Source organism: Talpa occidentalis, unplaced genomic scaffold, assembly GCF_014898055.3.
Source record: "Talpa occidentalis isolate TD23 unplaced genomic scaffold, MPIMG_talOcc4v2.1 talOcc4.10, whole genome shotgun sequence".
In the NCBI taxonomy this organism is placed as follows: Eukaryota; Metazoa; Chordata; class Mammalia; order Eulipotyphla; family Talpidae; genus Talpa; species Talpa occidentalis.
The window spans coordinates 96,784,591-96,806,522 of NW_023600993.1; the positions used below are offsets into that span (position 1 = coordinate 96,784,591).

General features: G+C 57.2%; 2 protein-coding genes across 6 annotated transcripts in view; one reads left to right on the forward strand and one right to left on the reverse strand.

Moving 5' to 3' along the window:
• PCIF1 (phosphorylated CTD interacting factor 1) lies at positions 1–12,630 on the forward strand. Of its 3 annotated transcripts, none has more exons than XM_037499696.2 (17): positions 1–135; positions 1,785–1,958; positions 3,550–3,692; positions 3,784–3,908; positions 4,970–5,107; positions 5,189–5,319; positions 5,425–5,579; positions 6,225–6,372; positions 6,451–6,534; positions 6,773–6,872; positions 7,918–8,080; positions 8,771–8,943; positions 9,082–9,168; positions 9,251–9,435; positions 9,979–10,072; positions 10,162–10,337; positions 10,420–12,630. In XM_037499696.2, exons 3-17 carry the CDS (start codon positions 3,569–3,571, stop codon positions 10,658–10,660), a joined length of 2,124 nt encoding a protein of 707 aa, XP_037355593.1. In that variant the 5' UTR covers positions 1–135; positions 1,785–1,958; positions 3,550–3,568; the 3' UTR covers positions 10,661–12,630. The 3 variants fall into 3 exon arrangements, with proteins under 3 accessions (XP_037355593.1, XP_054553954.1, XP_037355596.1); XM_037499699.2 differs by lacking the exon at positions 1–135 and adding an exon at positions 567–825; XM_054697979.1 differs by lacking the exon at positions 4,970–5,107.
• Positions 11,637–21,932, reverse strand: part of ZNF335 (zinc finger protein 335) — an 18,439-nt gene continuing 8,143 nt past the window's right edge. For 2 of the 3 annotated variants that reach the window (XM_037499679.2, XM_037499670.2), the window contains exons 10-28: positions 21,299–21,411; positions 20,480–20,498; positions 20,244–20,360; positions 20,090–20,166; positions 19,846–20,006; positions 18,927–19,159; positions 17,981–18,074; positions 17,754–17,848; positions 15,191–15,450; positions 14,188–14,299; positions 13,736–14,107; positions 13,320–13,462; positions 13,088–13,242; positions 12,884–12,987; positions 12,719–12,796; positions 12,439–12,522; positions 12,295–12,360; positions 12,142–12,223; positions 11,637–12,051 (exon numbers count right to left, since the gene is read on the reverse strand). In XM_037499679.2, the coding sequence (XP_037355576.1) occupies positions 11,924–12,051; positions 12,142–12,223; positions 12,295–12,360; positions 12,439–12,522; positions 12,719–12,796; positions 12,884–12,987; positions 13,088–13,242; positions 13,320–13,462; positions 13,736–14,107; positions 14,188–14,299; positions 15,191–15,450; positions 17,754–17,848; positions 17,981–18,074; positions 18,927–19,159; positions 19,846–20,006; positions 20,090–20,166; positions 20,244–20,360; positions 20,480–20,498; positions 21,299–21,411 (2,493 nt within the window). In that variant the 3' untranslated portion in view covers positions 11,637–11,923. Of the gene's footprint in view, positions 12,052–12,141; positions 12,224–12,294; positions 12,361–12,438; positions 12,573–12,718; positions 12,797–12,883; positions 12,988–13,087; positions 13,243–13,319; positions 13,463–13,735; positions 14,108–14,187; positions 14,300–15,190; positions 15,451–17,753; positions 17,849–17,980; positions 18,075–18,926; positions 19,160–19,845; positions 20,007–20,089; positions 20,167–20,243; positions 20,361–20,479; positions 20,499–21,298; positions 21,412–21,932 lie in introns of those variants that run through there. The other variant, XM_037499687.2, reaches the window with a different exon arrangement.

Below are 21,932 nucleotides of genomic sequence, written 5' to 3' on the forward strand. Positions count from 1 at the left end.
GCGCATGCGCAGCGCGGAGTCCCGGCCCGGGACACAAGATGGCGGCAGCGGCGCTGGGGAGGGCGAGGCGGAGGCGGCAAAACGGGCGGTCGAGCAGAACGTGTCGTCGCGTCCCTTCGAGTCCGCTCCAGGCAGGTAAGAACCCCGGGACGTCATGGTCCCGCTGCGAGCCGCGCCAGGGTCCGGGGATCCGAAGCCGGGCGGCGGCAGCCCCTCCGCCGCTTTCCACTCGGGGCTACCGCTCGCCCTGTCTCTGCCGCCGCCGCCATCTTAGGCCCGCGGGTGGGCGGCTGAGCCGGTGGCCTGAGGGAGAGAGGTGGGCCCGGAGAGTGCGGGCGGAGCGGCCTCTGGGGCCCCTCCGCTTCTGCTGCCGCCGCCACCGCCTTTGTGTCGGGCTCCGACTCTGAGTCGCCTCATCCCGGGGGCGGGAGCGCGCGGCGGGGCGGGGGGCGGAGCCCTGCAGATGGGCCGGCGCGCGCGCGCCAAACAACCCGCCCTCGCTGGGGGGAGGGGCAGGCGCGCGCTCTGGGCTCGCCCCTCCCTCGCCTTCGCGCGCCCCCTGCACCTGCGCACTTTGCAAGTCCTTGGACACCGCCCCGCTGGGTCGGAGGGTTCTGATTGGTGCATTACCGAGATGCTCCCGCCCCCTCTTCCTCCAATCCCGGCGTCGGACCCCGTGGCTTCTGGCGGGTTCCTCCTGTTGCGCGGATACGGTTGTTTGTTCTTCGGCTGCTCGGCACCTCCGACTGCGGCGTGCGCGGGGCCCGGAAGCCACAGGAGAAATAAAAATGTTGGCTTATTAATAGCAGCGATCGCTTATTGAGAGTGAGCAATGTGCTAGACCACGCGTAGAGGCCGCAGAGGTCGAGTTATTCCGATTGACAAGTCAGACAGCGGCGCCGGGCCTGCAGCCCGCGTCTGGCCACACTCAGAGCTGGTGCCTTGACCTCAGACCTGCTGCATGCAAATCGCCAGGGAAATTAAGCATTTTTTAATCGTAAAAAAATTTAGCAAAGGTTTAAACGGTGTAAAGTGAACAACATAATCATTCTGTTTCCCATTCCTACTCTTGGGATGCCCTAAAAAATATGCAACTTCTTGTGTACGTCCTTTCTCCATTTCTGACTTCTTAGGTGTGGAGCGAGGGACTGGAACCTGAAGTTTCTTTTGTTTTTTCCTAAGTGCCAGATGGCTTGCATGCACAGGCAGTTGGTAGTGTTCCCATTTGCCTCCCTGAACTGCTAGTTAGCATCCTGTGTCTGGTGTATCAGTATCACACAGTATTCCTTGGGGAAAATAGTTTTCAATAAAGACGAGCACATGTGTTATATGATACATTTTTTTTAAACACCCAATCAAAGAAGTGTGTATTTAACTGGCTGTGGTTGGCTTGGGACTGTGCCCCCAGATCTGCGATGTGTATGTCTAGTCACTTTTCTTTCATGTTAGCGGTAGTTAGTGGAAGACAGGACCAGATCCACAGTCTTCCAGTGCGTGTAATGAAAATGTGGGGCCCTTGTTAAAAAATTAAGAATTGCAAGACACTGACAGCATTAAAGCCAGCACTCCTGTGCACTGTGCAGGTTGCAGGCTGATGAAGGTGAACCTGTCGGTTGGGAAAGCGTGACAAGCATGTTTGCACTCCCACAACCCCCAGATCTCCCACAGTGTGTTCTGCCCTGTTCTGGGAACTCCCAGCTTGCTCTGTGTCCTTGTCCTCTTGTTCTTGTCCCTGTTCTGCAGCATTTCACAGGTCTGTGACTTTTCTTCTATTTGCTCTCCAGCTGTTGATGCAAGGAACCTTATGGACCCGTCTTTGCTCTGCTGCTGACCAGCCCACCCACCTGTGCCTAGCCTTCTTGCAGGCCTCCTACCTGTGTCTGTGGGACCTTGTGACGTGGAGTTCCAAGCAGCCGGAGAAGAAAACCCTCTCATGCTAGCATTGCAGACCCCAGAGGGTGAGAAAAAAGAGGGGCCTCGTTCAGCTGTGTAATGGGCTCAGCCCCCAAGGCATAGGGAATCGCTCCTTCCCTAGTGAGCTAAAGCAGCTAAGTATTTTCTCCCTTGGTTGGCGGTGCCAAACCTTGCTGTTACCGTAGCCTTCTTCTGTTGTGTATTTGTCCCCTTGCATTTTTATTTGCCAAATTGTACCCATGAAGCAACCGTTCACTTTTCACATTCCAAATTAGCAAAGACGTCTATGACTAAATGTACAATAAAATCAATGTCCCAATGATTTCTACGATGTTTTCAACAGCCAATCAGAGCTTCTGGTCAGCATGAGATGATCAGTGTGGCTCTGAGTTGATAAAATTTCAGCAAGCAAAGATAACTGAGTTTAAATGTGCCTTTGTGGTCTTTTTGTGGGTAAACATTTGATTTCCTTTGCGTGTGTGACATACTGAAAACAATAGCATTGCCCCCCAGGGGTCTTAACATGCTAGGTGGGGAACTGGCCATGGAGGCTTGTTCTTGGTGTGCTTTGGGTGGGGGTGGCTGGGGACACAAATCTGAAGGAACTGACTTCCTTGCTGGTATTTAAAGTAGATCTTTTCCCCGGGACTGTGAGGGATGAATTAGTTCTTTTCAGTCCCATTGGTTCTTTTAGCAACATATTGCTTCCTGCCCTGTAGTGTAGAATGGGGACTCTGATTAGATGTAGTTTCCCTCCTGGGCTGTGCTGTTCCAGTTAGATTTTTCTGGTAGGAGTAGGAATGAGGAATTACTGTTCCTTCTTGCCTTTTTTTGTTTTTTTTAATTTATTTATGTATGCATACAAGAACTCGGGTATAGGCCAGAGGTGTGGAGGGTGAGAGGATTCACCAAAGACAGAGTAGGGAGCAGATCAAGCGGACTGACTGAAATACACTGCTGAGGGGAGCGGCAGGCGAGCAGGAGTGGTCTGCTGCACCATGTGGGTTGCTCCTTGGCCGGCCAGGATCGAACTTGAGCTACAGTGGCTGAGGATAGCTTCATAGTGTGGTGCACCACCAGGGAGGCCCTCCTTGCTTTTGAAGAGCAGACCCTGTGCTGTCTTGTATGTTGCTCCTGGGACTCTGTGAACATTTGCAGAATGAATAGAACGCCTGTGTGTCCAGGTGCCTTGTTTGAGCACTGGAGAAAGTGGAGCTGGACCCATTTCCCAGTCCTGAGGACCGAGTCTAATGGGGGAAACACCCATCTGATAGACTGCACTATCCGAGTGCTAATTGGAGATGCTCATAGCCCTGCGGAGCTCTGACCACCTAGTTTGGGGAAGGTAGAGTCAAGGGAGGCCTTCTGGAAGGTGCAGACCCAGCAGTAGTCCAGGCAGAAAAGTAGGGAAAGAGGGTTTAGGCTGCAGGAGTGGACTCTTCACAGTTGAGGGGCTTGCACCTTGACCCCAGGGCTCCTCTTATGGTACCATGCTGGCCCAGACAGGGCTGAACTGACTTCTGTACATCCGCAGTGGCCACTAGGTCCCTCGGTGCATTGTAATTGGTGGGTGGGAGGTGGAGCGGACCATCGTGTCCTGCTGGCCCTGACACCTTTGGGTCCTCTGTATGGCAGGTCCGGTGTGGGTGCTGAGATGGCCAATGAGAATCACGGCAGCCCCCGGGAAGAAGCGTCCCTGCTGAGTCACTCCCCAGGGACCTCCAATCAGAGCCAGCCCTGTTCTCCAAAGCCCATCCGCCTGGTGCAGGACCTCCCAGGTACTGGTGAGGGGCAGTGGTGGGGTGGCGGGGTAGAAAGGGTTTCCCAGGAGCAGCACTCATCTGGGCTGGTTTCCGCGCTTATTTGCAGAGGAGCTGGTGCATGCGGGCTGGGAGAAGTGCTGGAGCAGGAGGGAGAACCGTCCCTACTACTTCAACCGATTTACCAACCAGTCCCTGTGGGAGATGCCCGTGCTGGGTCATCATGATGTGATTGTGAGTGCCAGTCCAGCAAGGGTCTGAGTCGCCTCTGGTATCCGGACCTTCCCAAATACACCCTGAGCAGCTATTATGTGCCTAGCTCTGTGTTGGGACCTGGGGATACAATGATAAACAAGACAGTCTGCCTCACGGGAGTACAAATAGGGGAGACTGACCCGAGGACATATTACAATGGTGTGTGATGTGGAACTCGCACTACCTGTTGGGCACGGTGCCTGTGAGGCACTTGTGAGCGAGACAGACGTGCTCCTGCCCTTCCCGGTCTGGAGGGTGACAGGAGGGTGAAGTGCTAGAGGACATCAGGGACCCCCATTGGTCTGGGAAAGGGAGGACAGGGAGTTTCTCTGTGAGTGCTTAAGGGAAGATGTTTAGCTCAATGGAGGAGGTGAGAGGGAAGAAACGCATTCTGGGGACTGAAATGCCCGTGTGATGGGGACGTCCATCCGAGTATAGGCTGTAGGGGTGTTGGGTGGGAATGTGGGCTTTGGACCCCTGCCTTTGGGGGCAGGTTTTCTTCTCTGGGCATAACCAAGGCAATGGGCAGCCCCGTTTTCCAGAGGAAGACTCTGGGGAAATGACCAGCCTCGCAGCCGGGCAGGGGCAGAGGAGTCACATGTGATGTCATCTCAGGGCCACACTGCCTGCCATTTTCCGTGTCACCCAAGGAGTTCCATCCCCAGGACCTTGCTCTTTAAAAAAGGAGCATTTCTTGAGTGTTTCTTTTATTCCTGCCTTTCATTCTTAAGGAAATGAAGGAAAAGAAGTGAACACACTGAGCACTGGGCTCGTGGCAGATGTCTTGCTGAACTAGTTATGCCCACTGACTCATGTAGTCACTGCCTCCATCACGAGGTGGCGCTTAGCATGGCCGCAGGCACTGCCCTAGCTCATGCAGTTCGAGTAGCTGGCAGGAGTGGAGCCCAGTATTTTTGCATCCCAGCCCCCTCTGCTCTTCAGTAGGAGGAGCAGGGGGCCGGAGGGCGTCAGGATTCTGTAGTACTGGGACTCCTGAGCCACTGGCCTTGGTTGCAACTCTGCTGGTCTCCCTCCACCAGTCGGACCCTTTGGGGCTGAATGCGACCCCACTGCCCCAAGACTCAAGCTTGGTGGAAACCCCCCCGGCTGAGAACAAGCCCCGAAAGCGGCAGCTCTCGGAAGAGCAGCCCAGCGGCAACGGTGTGAAGAAGCCCAAGGTGAGTGTCCGCCGGCTCTCAGACCTGGCTGCTGAGCGCTCGGCAGCCCCCTGACCTGACACCTCTGACTCTCTTCTCTAGATTGAAATCCCTGTGACACCCACGGGCCCGTCGGTGCCCAGCTCCCCTAGTGTCCCAGGAACCCCGACGACGAAAATTTGGGGGACATCCCCTGAAGATAAACAGCAGGCAGCTCTCCTCCGGCCCACTGAGTGAGTCTTTGTTGATTGACTTGGGGTGCCCGCCGCGGATGGCCAGCCTGCCTGGACGGTGGGGCGTGCCTGTTTTTTTCTTATTTCTCCTCTCTGTGCCCCAAGAGTGTACTGGGATCTGGACATTCAGACCAACGCTGTCATCAAGCACCGGGGGCCTTCAGAGGTGCTGCCCCCACATCCTGAGGTGGAGCTGCTTCGCTCCCAGCTCATCCTGAAGCTTCGGCAGCACTATCGGGAGCTGTGCCAACAGCGAGAGGGTAACAACCTCCCAGGCCTCGGCCTTTTTTGCCCCATCACCTTTAGCAGAACTGGGGGTTGGCCAGATGGGCGTGGCACACAGCACACTGGAGCCGGAGTTGGAACGTACCCTGTCGGGGGCAGGCTGGGTGGAGCCCCAGCTGGTTCTGTGATCTGGGGCACCACTTAACCTCTCTGCACTTGGTTTGTTCATCTGTAAGGTAGGGACAATCCCACTGTCTCCACAAAGAACAGAAACAGCGGTTAACAATTCCAGAGTGTTAGATGGGCCAGGTGCTCTTTAAAGTCTTTTCACACGTCTGTGAAAGGGCATGTGAGTAACCATACCTCCCAGAATTACTCCGAGGGCTAAGTGGAATGGATAAGTCATTAAGGAACTGCTTGTTCACTTGTAAATAAGCCTGCTTAGCTTTTCTGAAATGTAGAATCCAAACTCTCCCTTTTCCCGCCCTGTATAACACTTGGGAACACAAACCAGCGATTCTCAAGAGTGTACTTTGGGAAACTCACCTAGAACATAAGCTCCTGTGGTGACAGGGCCCGGTACCGTTGCCCCCACAATGCCCGCCTGGTGCTTCCTGAGTACCTAGCAGCCTGGAACCCGCTGGCCACCCCAGGCCTTCATCAGCTGTCCTATCCCACAGGCATTGATCCCCCCCGGGAATCTTTCAACCGCTGGATGCTGGAGCGCAAGGTTGTGGACAAAGGCTCTGACCCCCTGTTGCCCAGTAACTGTGAGCCAGTGGTGTCACCGTCCATGTTTCGAGAAATCATGAATGACATTCCCATCAGGTATAGTGTGCCACTGGGATGATCGGTGTGCACCCCCAGCCCTACAAAGAAGGGCTGACTCTCTGCTGTTCTAACCAGGTTATCCCGAATCAAGTTCCGGGAAGAAGCCAAGCGCCTGCTTTTTAAATATGCAGAGGCCGCTAGGCGGCTCATCGAGTCCAGGTTTGACTCTGTTCTGCCCCAGACGAGATGGGTCTGTGATGAGCGGGGTTGGTGGAGTGCTCTGGCTGCCTCATTCAGGGCTGCCGTTGCTCTCTGGCGGGAGAAGCGAGTCAGCTCCTGAGGGCTGTGTCAGCCCTGGGTCCATAGGCCAGTGGGGTGGGATGGGAGGAGGGAGGACGAGGCACACTTGACAGCCAGCCCCTGTGCAGAGCTGAGCGGCTTCTTCATATGCCCTCAGGAGCGCATCCCCTGACAGCAGGAAGGTGGTCAAGTGGAATGTGGAGGACACGTTCAGCTGGCTTCGGAAGGACCACTCAGCCTCCAAGGAGGACTATATGGTAAGTAGCCCCGGGCAAGAAAGCCAGTGGAAAGGCTCTGAAGCCACTTCCTTGAGGAAGTCCATGCTGCCCCCGCGGGCCCCCAGTGCTTTTGGGCACACTATTCTTGTACGAAACAGCGGAGCTTTGACATCAGCCCCTCATTCACAAATGTAGAGATGTTTGTTCGGCTGTTGGCTTTCTCCCAAAGAACATTTCCTTCAGACACTTAATGGAATCCTGCATTTGGCCACACACCCTAATAACTGCCTCTGCAACTTAACGGGCAACATCTCCCGTGAGTAGATTCTGGGAAACAGATCAACAAACGGCTTTTCCTTGGGTGTCCTCAGTGTCACAATTGAAGCTATCATCACACCGAATTCCCTACTTAAGTGTGTCTCAAACAGTTGTTTTCTGGCCTAAACCCATCATTTCTTTAACTCTCCACCAGCACTAGCAACGGGCTTTCTTTTCAGGACCATTTTTCACAAGAGACAAGGTTTCGCACTTCACGATAGTAACTGTGTACTTGACACGTAGAGTGTGACAAAGGTAGGTGTACTCACTAGCCAGAGTGACTCATTTTCACTCATCAGTTTCACACATGTGATTCAGCAAAATTACAAATGCTGACAGCCATCCCTGCACTAAAAGCTCAAATTTCAGATCTGTGATGACTAAGCACCCCGTTTTGTAATTGAGCCCTCCCCGATAGACTGCAAATACTTCGTAAGCTGGGACTATGCCTGGCTTGTATGTTTCTCAGTAAGTGTCATGGGACCTGGCACAGTGTCACCCCAACAGTTGTTGGCGTTTATTGGGCACTTACTGTATGTCAGGCCTTGGTAAGGCCTTAATGGGAATGATCATGTTTACAAATTGCCTTACTAGGTAAATATTTCACGTTCACTTAACAGTTGAGGAATAAGATTCAGAGAACCAGGCTTTAGCCAAGTGACATAGCTAATAAGTAGCACAGCCAGTGTGAAAATGAGGTTGGCTGGGGTCCAGCAGCCCTCCCCTGCCAGCCCCCTGCAGCTCTGACCAGGAGTGTCTCCTCCAGGACCGCCTGGAGCATCTGCGGAGGCAGTGTGGCCCCCATGTCTCGGCTGCAGCCAAGGACTCCGTGGAAGGCATCTGCAGCAAGATCTACCACATCTCGCTGGAGTATGTCAAACGGATCCGAGAGAAGCACCTTGCCATCCTCAAGGAAAACAATATCCCAGGTAGGGGCTGGGTGGCAGGCAGCCAGCTGTGATGTCGCAACACAGTAGCCCAGACCCTGATTGAAGTGGGCCTGACCTCAAGGCCACAGACTGGTTTGGGGACACCCATTCTCCCAGCAGTGTTTGGACACCCATTCTCCCAGCAGGCCTGTTGTGCGGGTTTTAGCATTCCCCTACGAAACAAAGAGATAGGAGAGCCAGGCGGGGGCAGAGAAAGGCAGCCAGGGTAAGCGTTAGGGGGACCTGTGTATATATCTGTAAGCGAGCCTCCCTTTGTCCAGACTGAGGCATAAAGACCTGGCTATACACTCATATGAGGATTCGGTGATAACTTAGCATAGGGTTTGACCCCGAAAGTTCTCAAAGTGAAGCTGTGTGATTGCTGCGATGGTGATGTAGTTCTCAGACTTCTGCATGTTAGCAAGACCCACACACTGGCGCCTGCTTGCCTACCAGGTGCCAAGGCCTGCCATACTGGGGGAGCCTGTTGGCGTGGGCCACCAATTCCTGCCTCTACCAGTTTGCTGGTGCCAAATCATGCGCCATAGTTACTGCTCCGCGGGATGAAACTTACCTCCATTGGTTACTGGGATGTGTGTGTAGAGCACCTGGCGCGGTAGGCGTGGAGACTGTCCAGGGTGAGAAGTGGCAGAGGGCCAGGTAGCCCCTCAATGATCTCCCTGCCCACAGAGGAGGTGGAGGCCCCGGAGGTGGAGCCCCGCCTGGTGTACTGCTACCCAGTGCGGTTGGCTGTGTCTGCACCCCCCATGCCCAGCGTGGAGATGCACGTGGAGAATAACGTGGTCTGCATCCGGTATAAGGGGGAGATGGTCAAGGTCAGCCGCAACTACTTCAGCAAGCTGGTAAGAGCTGGGGGAGCGGGAGAAGAACCACACAGGTGAAATAGGGCCTGGATCTTTTTTGACCCAGAGTCCTCAGCGGGAGGCCAGGGTGAGGGGCATGAGGGGCCGCTGCTCAAGTCACCGCTTTCTGTCCCACAGTGGCTCCTTTACCGCTACAGCTGCATTGATGACTCTGCCTTTGAGAGGTTCCTGCCCCGAGTCTGGTGTCTTCTCCGACGGTACCAGGTACAGCCTGGGGCAGCAGAGTGAGGGAATTCCTGGAGGTGGGGAGACTGAGTCCCAGAGACTGACCGTGGCCCTTCTGCAGATGATGTTTGGCGTGGGCCTGTATGAAGGCACAGGCCTGCAGGGGTCGCTGCCCGTGCACATCTTCGAGGCCCTCCATCGACTCTTCGGCGTCAGCTTCGAGTGCTTTGCCTCGCCCCTCAACTGCTACTTCCGCCAGTACTGCTCCGCTTTCCCCGACACAGATGGCTACTTTGGCTCCCGAGGGTGAGAGCCAGGGGCTGCTGTGCCCCATCCTGCCCAGGCCAGATCCCACCTCGGCCAACTGCTCCCCACTGCATGAGGGCTTCGGAGCTGGGCAGTGTAGGATGTAGTCCCTGTACTTCTGGGCGTCCCGGGTTTCTCAGTGAATCAGCTCAGGAGCAGGAAGTCCTATTTCCGGGCACTGAGGAGGAGAGGGGTGACCCTGACCTCAGAGACCTTGTGGCTCACACGGCTGGGGGATGAGCATAGGTGCCACCTACTGTAGGAAGAACTAGCCAGGCCCAGGAGGGGAAGCCCAGCAGCTGGGGTTTCTGGATGTGGCTTGTGCTGTGGTACAGCGGGTGGGAAGTGAATCTTAACTCCAGCTCCTCCTCTAACCTGCTGAACTTGGCCACCCAAGTGGCCTGAGTCTTGGCCTGAGCCTCTGTCTCCCATTCCATGGAGAGGGCCAGCCTCCAATATGGCTGCCTGGGTGGGGGAGGCACCTGTTTTGGGTTGAGGGATTGGGGTCCTTGTGGGACTCAGAATGCTCACCTCTATCCCCAGGCCCTGCCTGGATTTCTCCCCGCTGAGTGGTTCCTTTGAGGCCAATCCTCCGTTCTGCGAGGAGCTCATGGACGCCATGGTCTCTCACTTTGAGGTGGGCCTGCTACTGCTGGGGGGTGGAAGCGGCGGCAAGCCAGCCACCTGGAAGGCAGCCCCTGATGGCCACCTGTGCCCCTTCTACAGAAACTGCTTGAGAGCTCAGTGGAGCCCCTGTCCTTCATCGTGTTCATCCCCGAGTGGCGGGAACCCCCCACCCCGGCGCTCACCCGCATGGAACAGAGCCGTTTCAAACGCCACCAGCTGGTCCTGCCTGCCTTTGAGCACGAGTACCGCAGCGGCTCCCAGCATGTCTGCAAGAAGTGGGTGTCCTGGGAGGACAGGGAGGGCTGGGCCGGCCAGGCTGGGCCAGGCCCCACCCTGAGCAACCACCTTTGTCCACAGGGAGGAAATGCACTACAAGGCCGTCTACAACACAGCGGTGCTCTTCCTACAGAACGACTCTGGCTTTGTCAAGTGGGGGCCAACCCCCGAGCGGCTGCAGGAGCTGAGTGCTGCCTACCGACAGTCAGGCCGCAGCCACGGCTCCGGCTCCTCCAGCTCTACCGGCTCTTCCTCCTCCGAGACCAAGGACCGGGATTCAGGCCGTGAGCAGGGCCCTAGCCGTGAACCTCACCCCACTTAACACATCCCGCGGGGAGGAAGAGCCCCAGGGTGCTGTTCCGGACTGCTGGGACTCGGGCTTCTTGGAGCTGAGCAGACCCCAGGGCCCTCCCCCTGGGGTGGCAGCAGGACTCAGGCTGCCAAAGACATAGGAAGACGACAGCTCTGCCAGGGCTTCCTCCCTGCCCCACCCCCAACTGCCCACCTCAGACTCACTCCAAGACCCCTGTAAATAGGCCCCAGAGACCTCCCTCCTTCCCCTCCATCCTGTTGCCACCTTGTTTCATTTGTAAAAGGAAATACAGAAACGGCCCCAAGAATGTGTGAAGGTCTTGAGGGCAGAGAAAGCTGAGGAACCTGGAGTACTGGGACCACTCCCCACTCCACCCAGGCTCACCTTCTCATGACCCTGGGGCCTTCACACCAGCAGGACTTCAGTGTCTACTGCTCACTGGTTGTCCCCACAGCTGGGTCCCTAGGGACCTCCCGGCATCATCTACCTGGCAAGCCCCAAGACCCCACAGCTGGGCCTGCAGGGTGAGCACGAGGAGTGGCCTCTAGCTCTCTAGTAGGCGCTGGAGGCCTGCGGGCCCTGGAGCCCCTACAGTGAAGGGCAGCCAGGCATGTGTACCAGCAGAGTTGATCACCAAGAGGAAGAGCAGTTAAGTACCTGCCACGGACTTTGGGGTGCAGCCTCACACACCTGACTGCTCCCACTCTCTGAAGCCCTCTGCAGGGAGCAGGTGCTCCTCTGGTGCCCAGGAGATGAAGTGGGGTCTAAAGGTGCTCAGTGAGGTTCTCACCATCTCAGCCAGCGTTCCCAGCATCAGGCCTCTGCCCAAGGGTCTGCCCTGCTATTAGGCCACGGTCCTTAGCGGTGGTGGGGCCAGTCGCACTGGGACCAGGCAGCCTTCACTCACCCACCCTCTGGGCTCCTTCCTGCTTCCGAGCCCTTGCCTGGTTCAGGCTTTAGCAGCAAGTGGACAAAGTAAGCCAGCCAGGGCTGGACTCTGGTCCCTTTATTGAGACTGAGGGTCCATCCAAACAAAAATAAATTTCTCTCCCAAAGCCTGCCTGCAGGCTGGGGCACCCAGCATGTCCTGGCTGGGGCCCATGACTCCCTTCACCCCGGTGGCACAGGCCTGGCTCCCCTGGACACCAGGATGCTGGCTGTCCGGTACCGGGAGACCCTAGGTGGAACAGGGAGGCAGCTCCCAGTGGGCTCCCCCCGCCCTCCAGCAGGACTGGCCCCGATAATCCATGGTCTGTGGTGGGCCCTTGGGGCTCAGTCATCGGTCAGGGTGATGACGTCATACTCGATGCCCTGGTGTTGCAGCTGTTGGATGTGTTCAGGCACTGCCTCCTCTGTGCCAAACAGGCCCTGAGCCTGGGCCATGGCCGCATCGGCCACCGCTGCCAGGGGAAGGGAAAGGATGGTGAGCCTGAGGTCCAGGAGTAGGCCTGGGCCCCTGGCTCCTGCAGTCCTCAGGGGCCATCCCATACCTGTGACAGCCGAGTGTGCTGCAGCCTCAAGCTGGGCCTGGGTGACAAGCTGCTGGCCTGGTGACACAGGCACATACTGGATCTGGGGGAATAAGCCAGTGAGATGGGGCCTTGCAGTGGGCCCATCCCTGCCCAGCTCCCCAAGGGCCCTACCTGGGACTCCTGAAGGAATGGAGCCCCCTGTTCATACTGGATATGTGTGATCTGGCCCTCTTGTACCTGCAGAGAGGAAGCCAACCCCGTGATTGTGGAAGGAGGATCTATGTCCCTCTGCCCTTTGCCCCAGGCCTGGCCTACCTGGATATGATGGCCCTCTGGGACCACGACGTATTCCTGGGGGAGCAGGTGCTGCACTCCGTCCTGGGAGATGATGTACTGTACCTGAAGGGTGGAGAGGAGGCAGGGGCGGGGCCCTCTCACCAGGAGCTCAGCTAGGAAGATGGAGTAGGGACCAGGGACAGAGGCCATCAACCATGGCAGTGACAGACAGACGGGGATGAGGGGAGCTGGGGGAGGGAAGTGGTTTGGAAAGGGTTATTCCTCCCCGAGTGGGGTTTTGGAGGGGGCGGCAGCTCACCTGGTTGTCAGAGGTCACCAAGTGCTGCACGGTCTGGCCGTCTGCTGTGGTGATCTCTTGAATGTAGGTGGCTTCCTCCTGTCGGGGCCAAGCCAGCTGTAGGCGCAGCTCTCATGCACCCCACCTCTGTCTGAGCTACCCCAGGGCGCCATCTCAGGATCTCACCTGATTGGTCACTGTCTGCTCCTGGGCCACAATGATGTGCTCCTGGCCTAGTGCCTGCTGCAGCCGCTCTGGGCCCAGGACGCCATGACTGGACTGGAGCGCAGCTAGGCAGAGAGGGACAGTGCTCACTCAGGGGGCCCCCACTCCGCCCTAAATGCTCGGGGACAGGTTTCTGGTCCACCCAGGGTCCCAGGGGCTGCTCACTGTGCAGTGTGGCCAGAGTGTCATCGTCACTGTTCAGGATGATGGTCTGGGTGGGGGTCCGCACAGGAGCCCGGGGAGTCGGGGTGCCCGTCTTTCTCCCATCAGGACTATGCAGTCGTTGGATATGGAACTTGAGGTGCCCGTTCCGGTTGAAGCTGCAGGGGAGGAAAGCAGGCTCAGAGGCAGTCCTCCCGTGCATGCCCGGAGCCCCACCTCCCGGGCCCGGCCTCACCGCTGCCCACAGAGGTGGCATGCAAAAGGCTTCTCGTTGGTGTGGGTCAGCATGTGCCGCCGCAGGTCCTTTTTGTTCTTGGAAGCAAAGCTGCACTGGCTGCACTGGTGGGGCCGCAGGCTCAAGTGCTGTGCCATGTGGGCCTGCAGAAGGGCAGGGCAGAGGCCACGCTGCGTCAGGTCAGACCACACCCAACACAGGCTCAGGAAACCTGTGCTCAGGTGAAGTGGACCTGGGAGGAAGTGGACCTAAGGGTGCAGACCAGACCGAGGCCTGTGTTGCGGTACTGAGGGGAGAGCCACGGGGAACTCCCGTCACTGGGCTCAGTAGTCTGGCTTGAGGGGCTTATCAGTCCAGCTGGGTCACACAAACGTGGCCAAGTTAGTGCTAGCACTGGCAAAGGGGGCAGCACCTACCCGGACCTCAGGCCACTGGCGGGCACTGAATGAGCAGTCAGGGCACTTGAAGGCACTAGGCCCGGCGTGGGCCCGTTTATGGCTCTCCATCTCAGCTCGTCCCGGGAAGGCCTCAGCACAGATCTTGCAGGAAAATTTCTTGGACGTTGTAGTGGCCGCAGAGGGCGGCGAGGGGGGCACTACCAGGCCCACCGCCTTGTTGGCTGCAGGAGGAGAGGCAGAGCCCTGGGGGTCCCCGGCCCGGTGAGTCCTGGCTGGAGACAGGGGCTCAGTACCATCTCTGGGCAGCCCCCCACACTGCAGCAGGGGCCACTTGGTTCCAGAGGCCAGGGCATCGGGACTGGGGAAGGAGATGGAGCCGTCTGCAGTCAGCTGTGGAGAGGAGCGGGAGCATGAGGCGCTGAGGGGAGAGGGAAGGGAAACGGGGCAGGGCTTGGCCATTCCAACCTCACCTCGATGTGGTGCAGCTGTGTCCCGTCGGCCGCCATGATGTAGTGCGTGCCAGGTTCTTTCAGGGTGTCGCTCACGACCACAGCCTGGGCTGCCTCCCCTGGGGGCTCCTCACTATGGACACAGAGTAGGGGAGGGTGAGGCAGGTTCTAGAAGAGGATGGAGGGTTGCGGGAGCCCCTTTCCGAGAAGCACATCAACGGTGGTGACTGCCACCCAGGTGGGCTTCCTGCCTAGGCCTCAGCGCTGCCTTACCCGGCGTCTTCCACCTGAGGTCACCATGTATCCAGGCTTCGTCCTGCTCAAGCACAGTAATCCCTGCCCTCCTGGATGGGCACGGTTTGGGATGTGGAAGCTAAAAAGAGCCCTGGGGTCCAACCCAAATCTGATCTGAGGGGTTGGGAGGGAGGGCCTGTGGGGCAGGGCTGACAAGGGCCAGCAGCCCCGGGGCCGAGTGCAGACGCTGAGCCTGGTTGCCCTGGGCGCTGGGTCCTGGCCCCGCTGAACCTAACGTCGGATGCAGGGCTGCCTCGGCTGCCAGGGCCTGGGTGAACACAACATTGCTGCCTCGTGCTCAGTGTATGGGAAGCCAGGGTAGCTTCCAGGCCTCCGTGCCAGTGAGGAGCGGGAGCCTGCGCCGAGCTGCACCTGGGGGCTCACCCGGAGCAAAGAGCACGTGTGCGGTGACGGCACAGGGCCAGGGTGCGAAGCCTCACCTCCTGCAGTCTGAGCTTAGACAAGTCACATAACCTCCCGGCCTGTTTCCTCATGTGTGTGCCGAGGGGCCTCATGGAAATGTCTTAGGTGAGCTTGAGTGTCCAGTGCCAGGATATCCAGGGAGCAGAAAAATAGCTCCTGAGCAGGCGACGGCTCGCTGCGGTCCAATCACTTTAGACATTAGGACAGTGGCCTCCTGGGAACTAGATGGCTGAGCAGGGCCCTTTTCTGACTCCCCCCAGCTCGCCAATAAGTGGCTGCATGGGGCCTTGCCCAGGGTAGGTCTTACCTGTAAGGTGTGCCAGGAGCTGAAGTCCCCTCCTCCATTGGGGGTGCTGTGATGACGCTGTAGCCAGTCCCACCAAATGAAGCAGGTGCCAGGGTGATCTGCTGGAGGTCAGGGGGACCCAGCTGGCTCTCGGCTGCCACACTGCCCCCTGGCTCTGCCACGTGGAGGGTCACCACTTGTGGAGTGGTACCTGCTGGGGAGGGCTGCCCACCAGCAGTTGCTAACTCTGCTCCCACGTCCTCAGACTTCACCACAGCCACCTGCAATGGCACCAGTGGGCATGGTGAGCAGAGTCTGGCACAGAAGCTGGTGTTTGGGGCCCTTCTTGGTCTTGGCATCTTAAAGCTCATGCATGCTCGGGCACCAGACCCAGGGCAGGGCTACCACCACTCAAATGCACCCTCAAACTATTCTTTCTTGAACACTCTGGTTTTTCAAATCTAGTTAGCAACCGGAAACAGACTTGGCAGGGCAGGGCCGGGCCATACTCCCCTCGTGGGAATCATTAGTGGTAGTAGGGGAGGTGCTCTGGCATCTAGAGGGCAGAGGCCAGGGGTGCTGCTAAACACCCCATGGTGCATAGGGTGCGTGCACCCTTCCCCCCACCACAAACTCTCTGGTCCAAAGTCCCAAGGTTGGGAAATCCTGGGGGGGGTAGAGGGACAGTGGCAAACCATTTGATGAAAAAAGTTAAGTTAGAGCTCTACCTCACCCCTTACTCCCCCTCCAAGTGGATTAAAGATCGAAAGGTAGTAAACGCAATTCTAAATACATTTAAAGAAAATATAAGGTATTTTTGTAACCCTGGGGTGGGAAGATTTTTCTAATCATGACAGAACAAGATGCTGAACTCTACAGCAAAACCAAACCACAAAATGAAATCAGAAAGCAAAGAAACTGGGGGTGGGGATTTCACAATTCAAAAGATAAAAGGTGGATGTTCCCCTTAGATGAGGAGCTCTGGCAGGCAAACCGTGTAATAGGAACACAGGGACAGCATGCAAACAGGCAAGAAAAGAAATCGAAAGGCCCAGGAACCTACAGGAGGAAGTTTAAGCTCATTTATGATGTCAAGGTCCTAAGTTAAGACCATAAAAAAGACTTCTATCACATTCGCGAAGGTACAGAGGGAAACACTCTGGTGGTGGTGGTAAAACTGGCACATCTACTGATGAGGGGTCTGGCCCCCCATTCTACCTGAAGAGGCTTTTGCCTTCTAAACAAGCCAACGCAGTGTTTATGAACACCGGAAAACACGCGTGCTCCGAGGCACTGCCTGGAGCTAATGAAACGTGGTTAACAGCCTGGCCACAGAGGACTGACTAAATACAGGTTACAACCCCCACGTGACGGAGTGGCCGAGACAGGAGACTGTGTGCTGCCCAAGCCATGTCCAGACGGCTGAGGGAAGAAGAGGCAGGGCGGTGGTAAGCATGCAGAGGGTTCTACTTTTTAAGGAACAAAAAGGTCTACGTGTTAGTGGTCTGCACCTGGATAGAGCTCTGGAGAAATGCTTATGAACTCAGGTACCGGGTGACTGCGAAGAGGCGAGGGATGCTGGGGACTTTCACCTTCACTGTGTTTTTCACGCTCAAGCTCATGGGAAAGAAAAAGCCCAACCCCCAAATGCATGATACTGGCCAGAGAAGGGCGGAGGGTCCACAGGAGAGGCCAGGTTTACACACACGCTCCTCTCTGCGTGGGAATCTGGCCTGTGCCAGGGGGGCACTTTGAACCCCTGGGGGAGAGTAGCCAATATGGTGCTCCGGACAACTGGAGGGGAGAAGTTAGCCCCCTACCTCTCTGTGTACACCAAGTATAACTTGCAGGTGAAGTAAAGATTTAAGTGTACGAGCACAACCCTAAGAAGGAAATACAAATGTACGTTTACAGAATCTTGGGTGAAGGCCTTTCTAGGGATGACGCTAAAGGCAAAAACTGTAAAAGAAGAATACATTTAACCATCTAAAGGAAAAACTTCCCTGTACCCCCAAAAGCCACAAGTGAAATGCTAGGACGATCCAGACCCCGCCAGGCTCCCTCCCCGTGGCGGTTCTGTGCCACTCCCCAGCATAGTATTGCTTCCAATTTTTGGAATTCACCAACTCAAATTCCACTCTACATCCTCTCAGAGGCAGGGAGCCAGGAGGCGGCGGAAACTCCCTGCCTTGGAGAAGAGCGGGGCTGTGCAGGGGAGGGCGGGAGAGCTAAGGTGACCGTGGCGCTAGGTGGAGGGAGACGGAGAAGGCAACTCTGGGGAGACGTGCAGCTTCAACGTACGTTCTCAGCCACTGGAACAGGAGCTGGCTGAGCTGGAGAAGCTCGTTCAAACCCACAGGTTCTCCGGGACCCACAGGAACTGGGTCCTGAAGTTCCTGGCCCGGCTGAGAGGGGACACAGTGGGTCCCCCTCCTCTGCCCTCTGCCTGTGCCCACTGGATTTCAATGCGTCTGCTCGCCTACTAGCAGGGGGCTCCCGAGGACAGGGGCATGTGATTTTCATGGCTCTCCTCTACCCTGGCAGCGCAGAGCTGGGCAGGGGAGGAGCACCCCAGGCGGCTCACCTGCAGGGCAGTACCCCCCAGCTCCCGCTGTGCACTCATGTTCAGCAACAGATCCAAGGCCGTCTGCGTGGCCATTGCAGTTGACTCCTCAGCTCCTGGGTGGGTTGGGACCTGAGCCTTAGAAATGGCTGGAAAACTGGCACCCAATGCCCCCCGCCTTATCCTCCAGCCCCCGCCCCAGCACCAGCCCTGCCCTGCTGAGCACCTGAGGTCCCACCCCTCCTTACCTTGCTGGTAGATGATGGTGGCCCCCCCCAGGGTGTCGGAACAGAGCAGTGGTGCGGTCTCGGGTGTCTGGAAAGGTGCCGCTTCTGGACGAATCTGTGGGGTGGGGATATGGTCAAGCCCAAGAGGGGGCATCTGGATTCAAGTCGACTTGCCAAATACTTTCTATGTGTCGGCACTTTACATCGGTTGGCTGGTTTCATCTCCTTGACCACTTTTCAAGGTATTTACCAGCTCAATGGCATACAGATGAGCCGCATGAGGTCAGAGGTGAAGCACCTGGCTTGTGAGCCCACAGCTAGTAAGCAGCAGAACAAGGCTGATCCCAGAGCCTGTGATCTACCAGGACTTGGTGGAGTGCCACTGTGTGCGGGCAGGGGAATGCCAAGTGCTCAGCTACGGAACTGGGCATCTCGGCCTCCCTTCAGCAAAGTGAAGCGTAGCCATGGGGGTAAGCAGGAGCTTCTGCTAAAGTTCATGAGGAAGACAGATGGACAGATGGCAGGTGTCCTGTGTGTCTCTCCCCCCAGACCCCCCTTCTGCTTCTTGCTTGGGAGGTGGCTAGGAAAGGTGGAGCCTTGCAACTGTACCGTGAGGCGATCACAAAGATGAAAGTCAGATGCTCGGGATGGTTGGGGAAAAACAGAAAAGCGTGGTCCCTGATGGCCAACCTTGCAGCCCCGGCTGCTCTGGAATTCTTGTAGATGACAGAACAATAAACTATCATGACAACTGTGCTAGTGAGAACTCTGTTCTGTAATTAGCAATGGAAAACCACCCCCACTCTGGGCTTAGGGCTGGCCTGGCAGTGACCTCAGCTCCAAAATCTGGAGAGGCGGGAATCACTGTGTTGTGTTCAGTGTGCAGACGAAGATGCTGGGGCTGGAAGAGGTGACGTCACTGACATCCTGGTCCAAGTCCCCTTGCTGCCTGCCTGGCCGAGCTTACCTCGGGGAGTCCTGGAGAGCTGGGAGGTAGTCCAGGAGCTGCACTATGTTGTTGCTTCAGCTCCTCAATCTGCTGCAAAGAGAAGAAGGGGCGACGGCGGGAGGGGGGCTCCTCAGGGTGGCGCCGTCCCCATTCCTCAAAGCTGCTGGCGTGTCGGCACCGCACGTGCAGGCGTAGATTCTTCTTGTGCCGAGTGCTGAAGTGGCAGTACTCACAGGCAAAGGGCTTGGCCCCTACAGGCACACAATAGGGCACACTTGTACCCTGCCCCCCACCACCTCGGGGAAGCCTTCCATGACCCAAGGACCTCTCCAATGATTCCCCAGTGATTCTGCTCAAGCTCAGGCAAACACAAGCTGCCACCCACTCCAGCGGGCCAGGGTGGAGAGGACAGGGTGCAGGGCGGCTCTCACCACCTACTGCCCTCCTACAGTGCCTACTGTCAAGGTCACAAACTCGTTTGTGAACCCAGCCCCACCCTGCCCCCTAAACCCTCAGGCCAGAAATCTGGCCAGGGAAGGCCCTGGCTTCCTTTCTCTCATCTCCCCTAGCATGCCTGCCAGAGGGCTAGGCACCGCAGGGAAGGAAGGGGCTCTGTGGTACACCTTCTGTGAGTCAGCACAGGTGGCTACTGCTTCATCTGCTGAGGGGCGGGGTATTTAAGTCTCCTCTCTGGCCCCTGCACCTGGCATGGACAGGGCTTAGGGAACACACAGGACTCACTTTTAGAACCACCATATGATAGATACTGCACAGCAAAGGCAGGTTCAGAGAGGGCAAGTGACTGGCCCAGGGTCACCCAACCAGCAGCTGGCTAAACTGCATCTGAGCAGAGGTTAGCAAGGAAGTGGACGCGAGCTGGGCCTCCAACTGGGGCAAAGGTGTTGAAGGTGGGGGTGGAGCGAGGGGATGGCCTGACCTGTGTGCTTGACGGCCACGTGGGACAGCAGGAAGTCCTCTCGGAAGGTGCGGTAGGGGCAAAAGCTGCACTTGAAGGGCTTGTCGCTGACATGGGACAGCTGGTGGTTCAGCAGTGCCTTCTTGTCCTCACAAACAAACTCGCAGAACTCACACTTGAATCTGAAGGCATTCAGGGTGAAGCTCAGTGGGGAGGTGGGGTGTGTGTGTTGGGGGGGCTGCTCAGGGCCTCTTTTGGGATGTACCTGCGATTGGCCACAGCTTGGATGTGCGTGAGCAGGTGCATCTTGAAGGTGTAGCGTTTCTTGAAGGACTTTCCACACTGTGAGGGGCGGGTGAGTTAGAGGAGGGGAACACTCAGGGAGGCCCCAGCCCAGCCCAGCCCTCAGCGCCACCCACCTTGTCACACATGTGTGGCTTCTCCGTGCTGTGTGTCTTCATGTGCTGCGTGAGCCTCTTCTGCATGGGGTAGACACGGCCACACACGGGGCAGGGGAAGGAGCTCAGCTTTGGGGTCTGGGGAGGAACCAGGAGAGGTCAGATGGAGAGAGACAGGGAGGAGGGAGGACCACACCGCCCGCCTGTCCCCTCCCGCCAAGCTGCCCTTTCCTCCCAGGCCAGGGTCCCAGACTCACCGGATCTGGCCTTTTCTTCCTGGGGGGGGAAAGACATAGGAGTTAGACCATCCCAGACCCGCTCACATCCACCAGATCCCCGGCTGTAGCTCCGAGTCCCTTTCCTTTGTACAAACCCCTTTCTCTTAGGACAGTATTTCTCCAGCTGAAGTTTGCTAGGGAGATGCTAAGAGGCCCCGGTGGGTAAGTTCTGATCTCAACCACATCTGGGAATGGGTGGCTCTGTCTTTTTTTTAAATATAAGATTTATTTATGCATACAAGAGCTGGGGTACAGGCCAGAGATGAGGGGGCTGAGAGGATTCACCAGAGACAGAGTGGGGAACAGAACAGGCAGATCGATGGAAATACACTGCTGAGGGGAGCAGCAGGCGAGTCAGGAGAGGTCTGCTGCGCCATGTGGGGAGCTCCCTGGCCGGGTATCGAACTCATGCTGCAGAGGCTGCGGATAGCCTCGTCGTGCTGTGCTTAACCCCCTGCGCCACCAGGAAGGCCCCGTTTTTCACCCTCTTATCCTGAGTCTGCTCTCTCAGCGCAGGAGAGAAGTTCTTTACATCATTTACTGAGCCTCTTTAAAGTGCAAGTTCCTTTTATCCCCTCAACAACGATCCCCACTTTATCGGGGAACTAGCAGGAGACAAATAGGGACCCGGGGCCTGCTGCTGCCCCGCACTAGGTAAGGTGGCCTGGGTGCCCGGCCTTTCTGACAGCTGCAACATGCTGCAGTGGGGCTGGCCCGGAGCATGCGCTCAGCAAATGGGAGCCGGTTATTCTGGGCCCCGTCCCCCACGCTGCCCCTGTCCCACCCACACCCACTGACCTGTCTCGGCTGTGCACGGCTGCGTGCCGGATGACGTCCTTCCGGTAGACGCTGGTGTAACTGCACTCGTCGCACTTGTAGGGCTTACTGCCCACGTGGTTGAACATGTGCTCCTGGGAGGGAAGCAAAAGGACAGTGGGCTGGGGCTCGGCCTCCCCCACACTCAGAGCCTCAGAGCTGCTGCAGGAGCAGGCTGGTAGATGAAGGAGTGCTGCAAGGGATGTGACCTACTAAGGCTGGGGATGCTCCAGAACAAGAGCACCTAATCTGCTCCAGGCCATGGGCCAGCCTACCATGTACGGAGGAGGAAACTGAGGCTCTGAGTGAAGCAAGCTGCCGAGGGCCTGCCCTGACTTAGTGAACAGCAGCACTTGGAGCCAAACCAGGCAGTGTGGCTGCAGAGTCTAAGCCCGACAAGCTGCCCCCAGCAGCTCCAGGTCACGGCTCTCTATGTGGGAGAGAGCAAGCACTGTGTGCAGAAAGCACAGGAGGGATCTGTGCTGGAGGGATCCCCAGGCCCAGGACGCAAACTCTCCACCTCACTTTGGCCAAGCCAAGCCTCTCCCTGGGTCAGTACAATGGGGCCTCCTGGGCTGTGTGAAGATAAGGGCAGAGTGTGCCCACATGGCCCAGT

Bases quoted from the DNA above. Each gene is read 5' to 3' on its own strand.
- PCIF1 (XM_037499696.2), top strand. From the start codon at position 3,569: ATGGCCAATGAGAATCACGGCAGCCCCCGGGAAGAAGCGTCCCTGCTG. The intron at 3,909-4,969 runs GTGAGTGCCAGT...TCCCTCCACCAG, and splicing joins TGGGTCATCATGATGTGATT to TCGGACCCTTTGGGGCTGAA. The intron at 6,535-6,772 runs GTTTGACTCTGT...ATATGCCCTCAG, and splicing joins AGGCGGCTCATCGAGTCCAG to GAGCGCATCCCCTGACAGCA.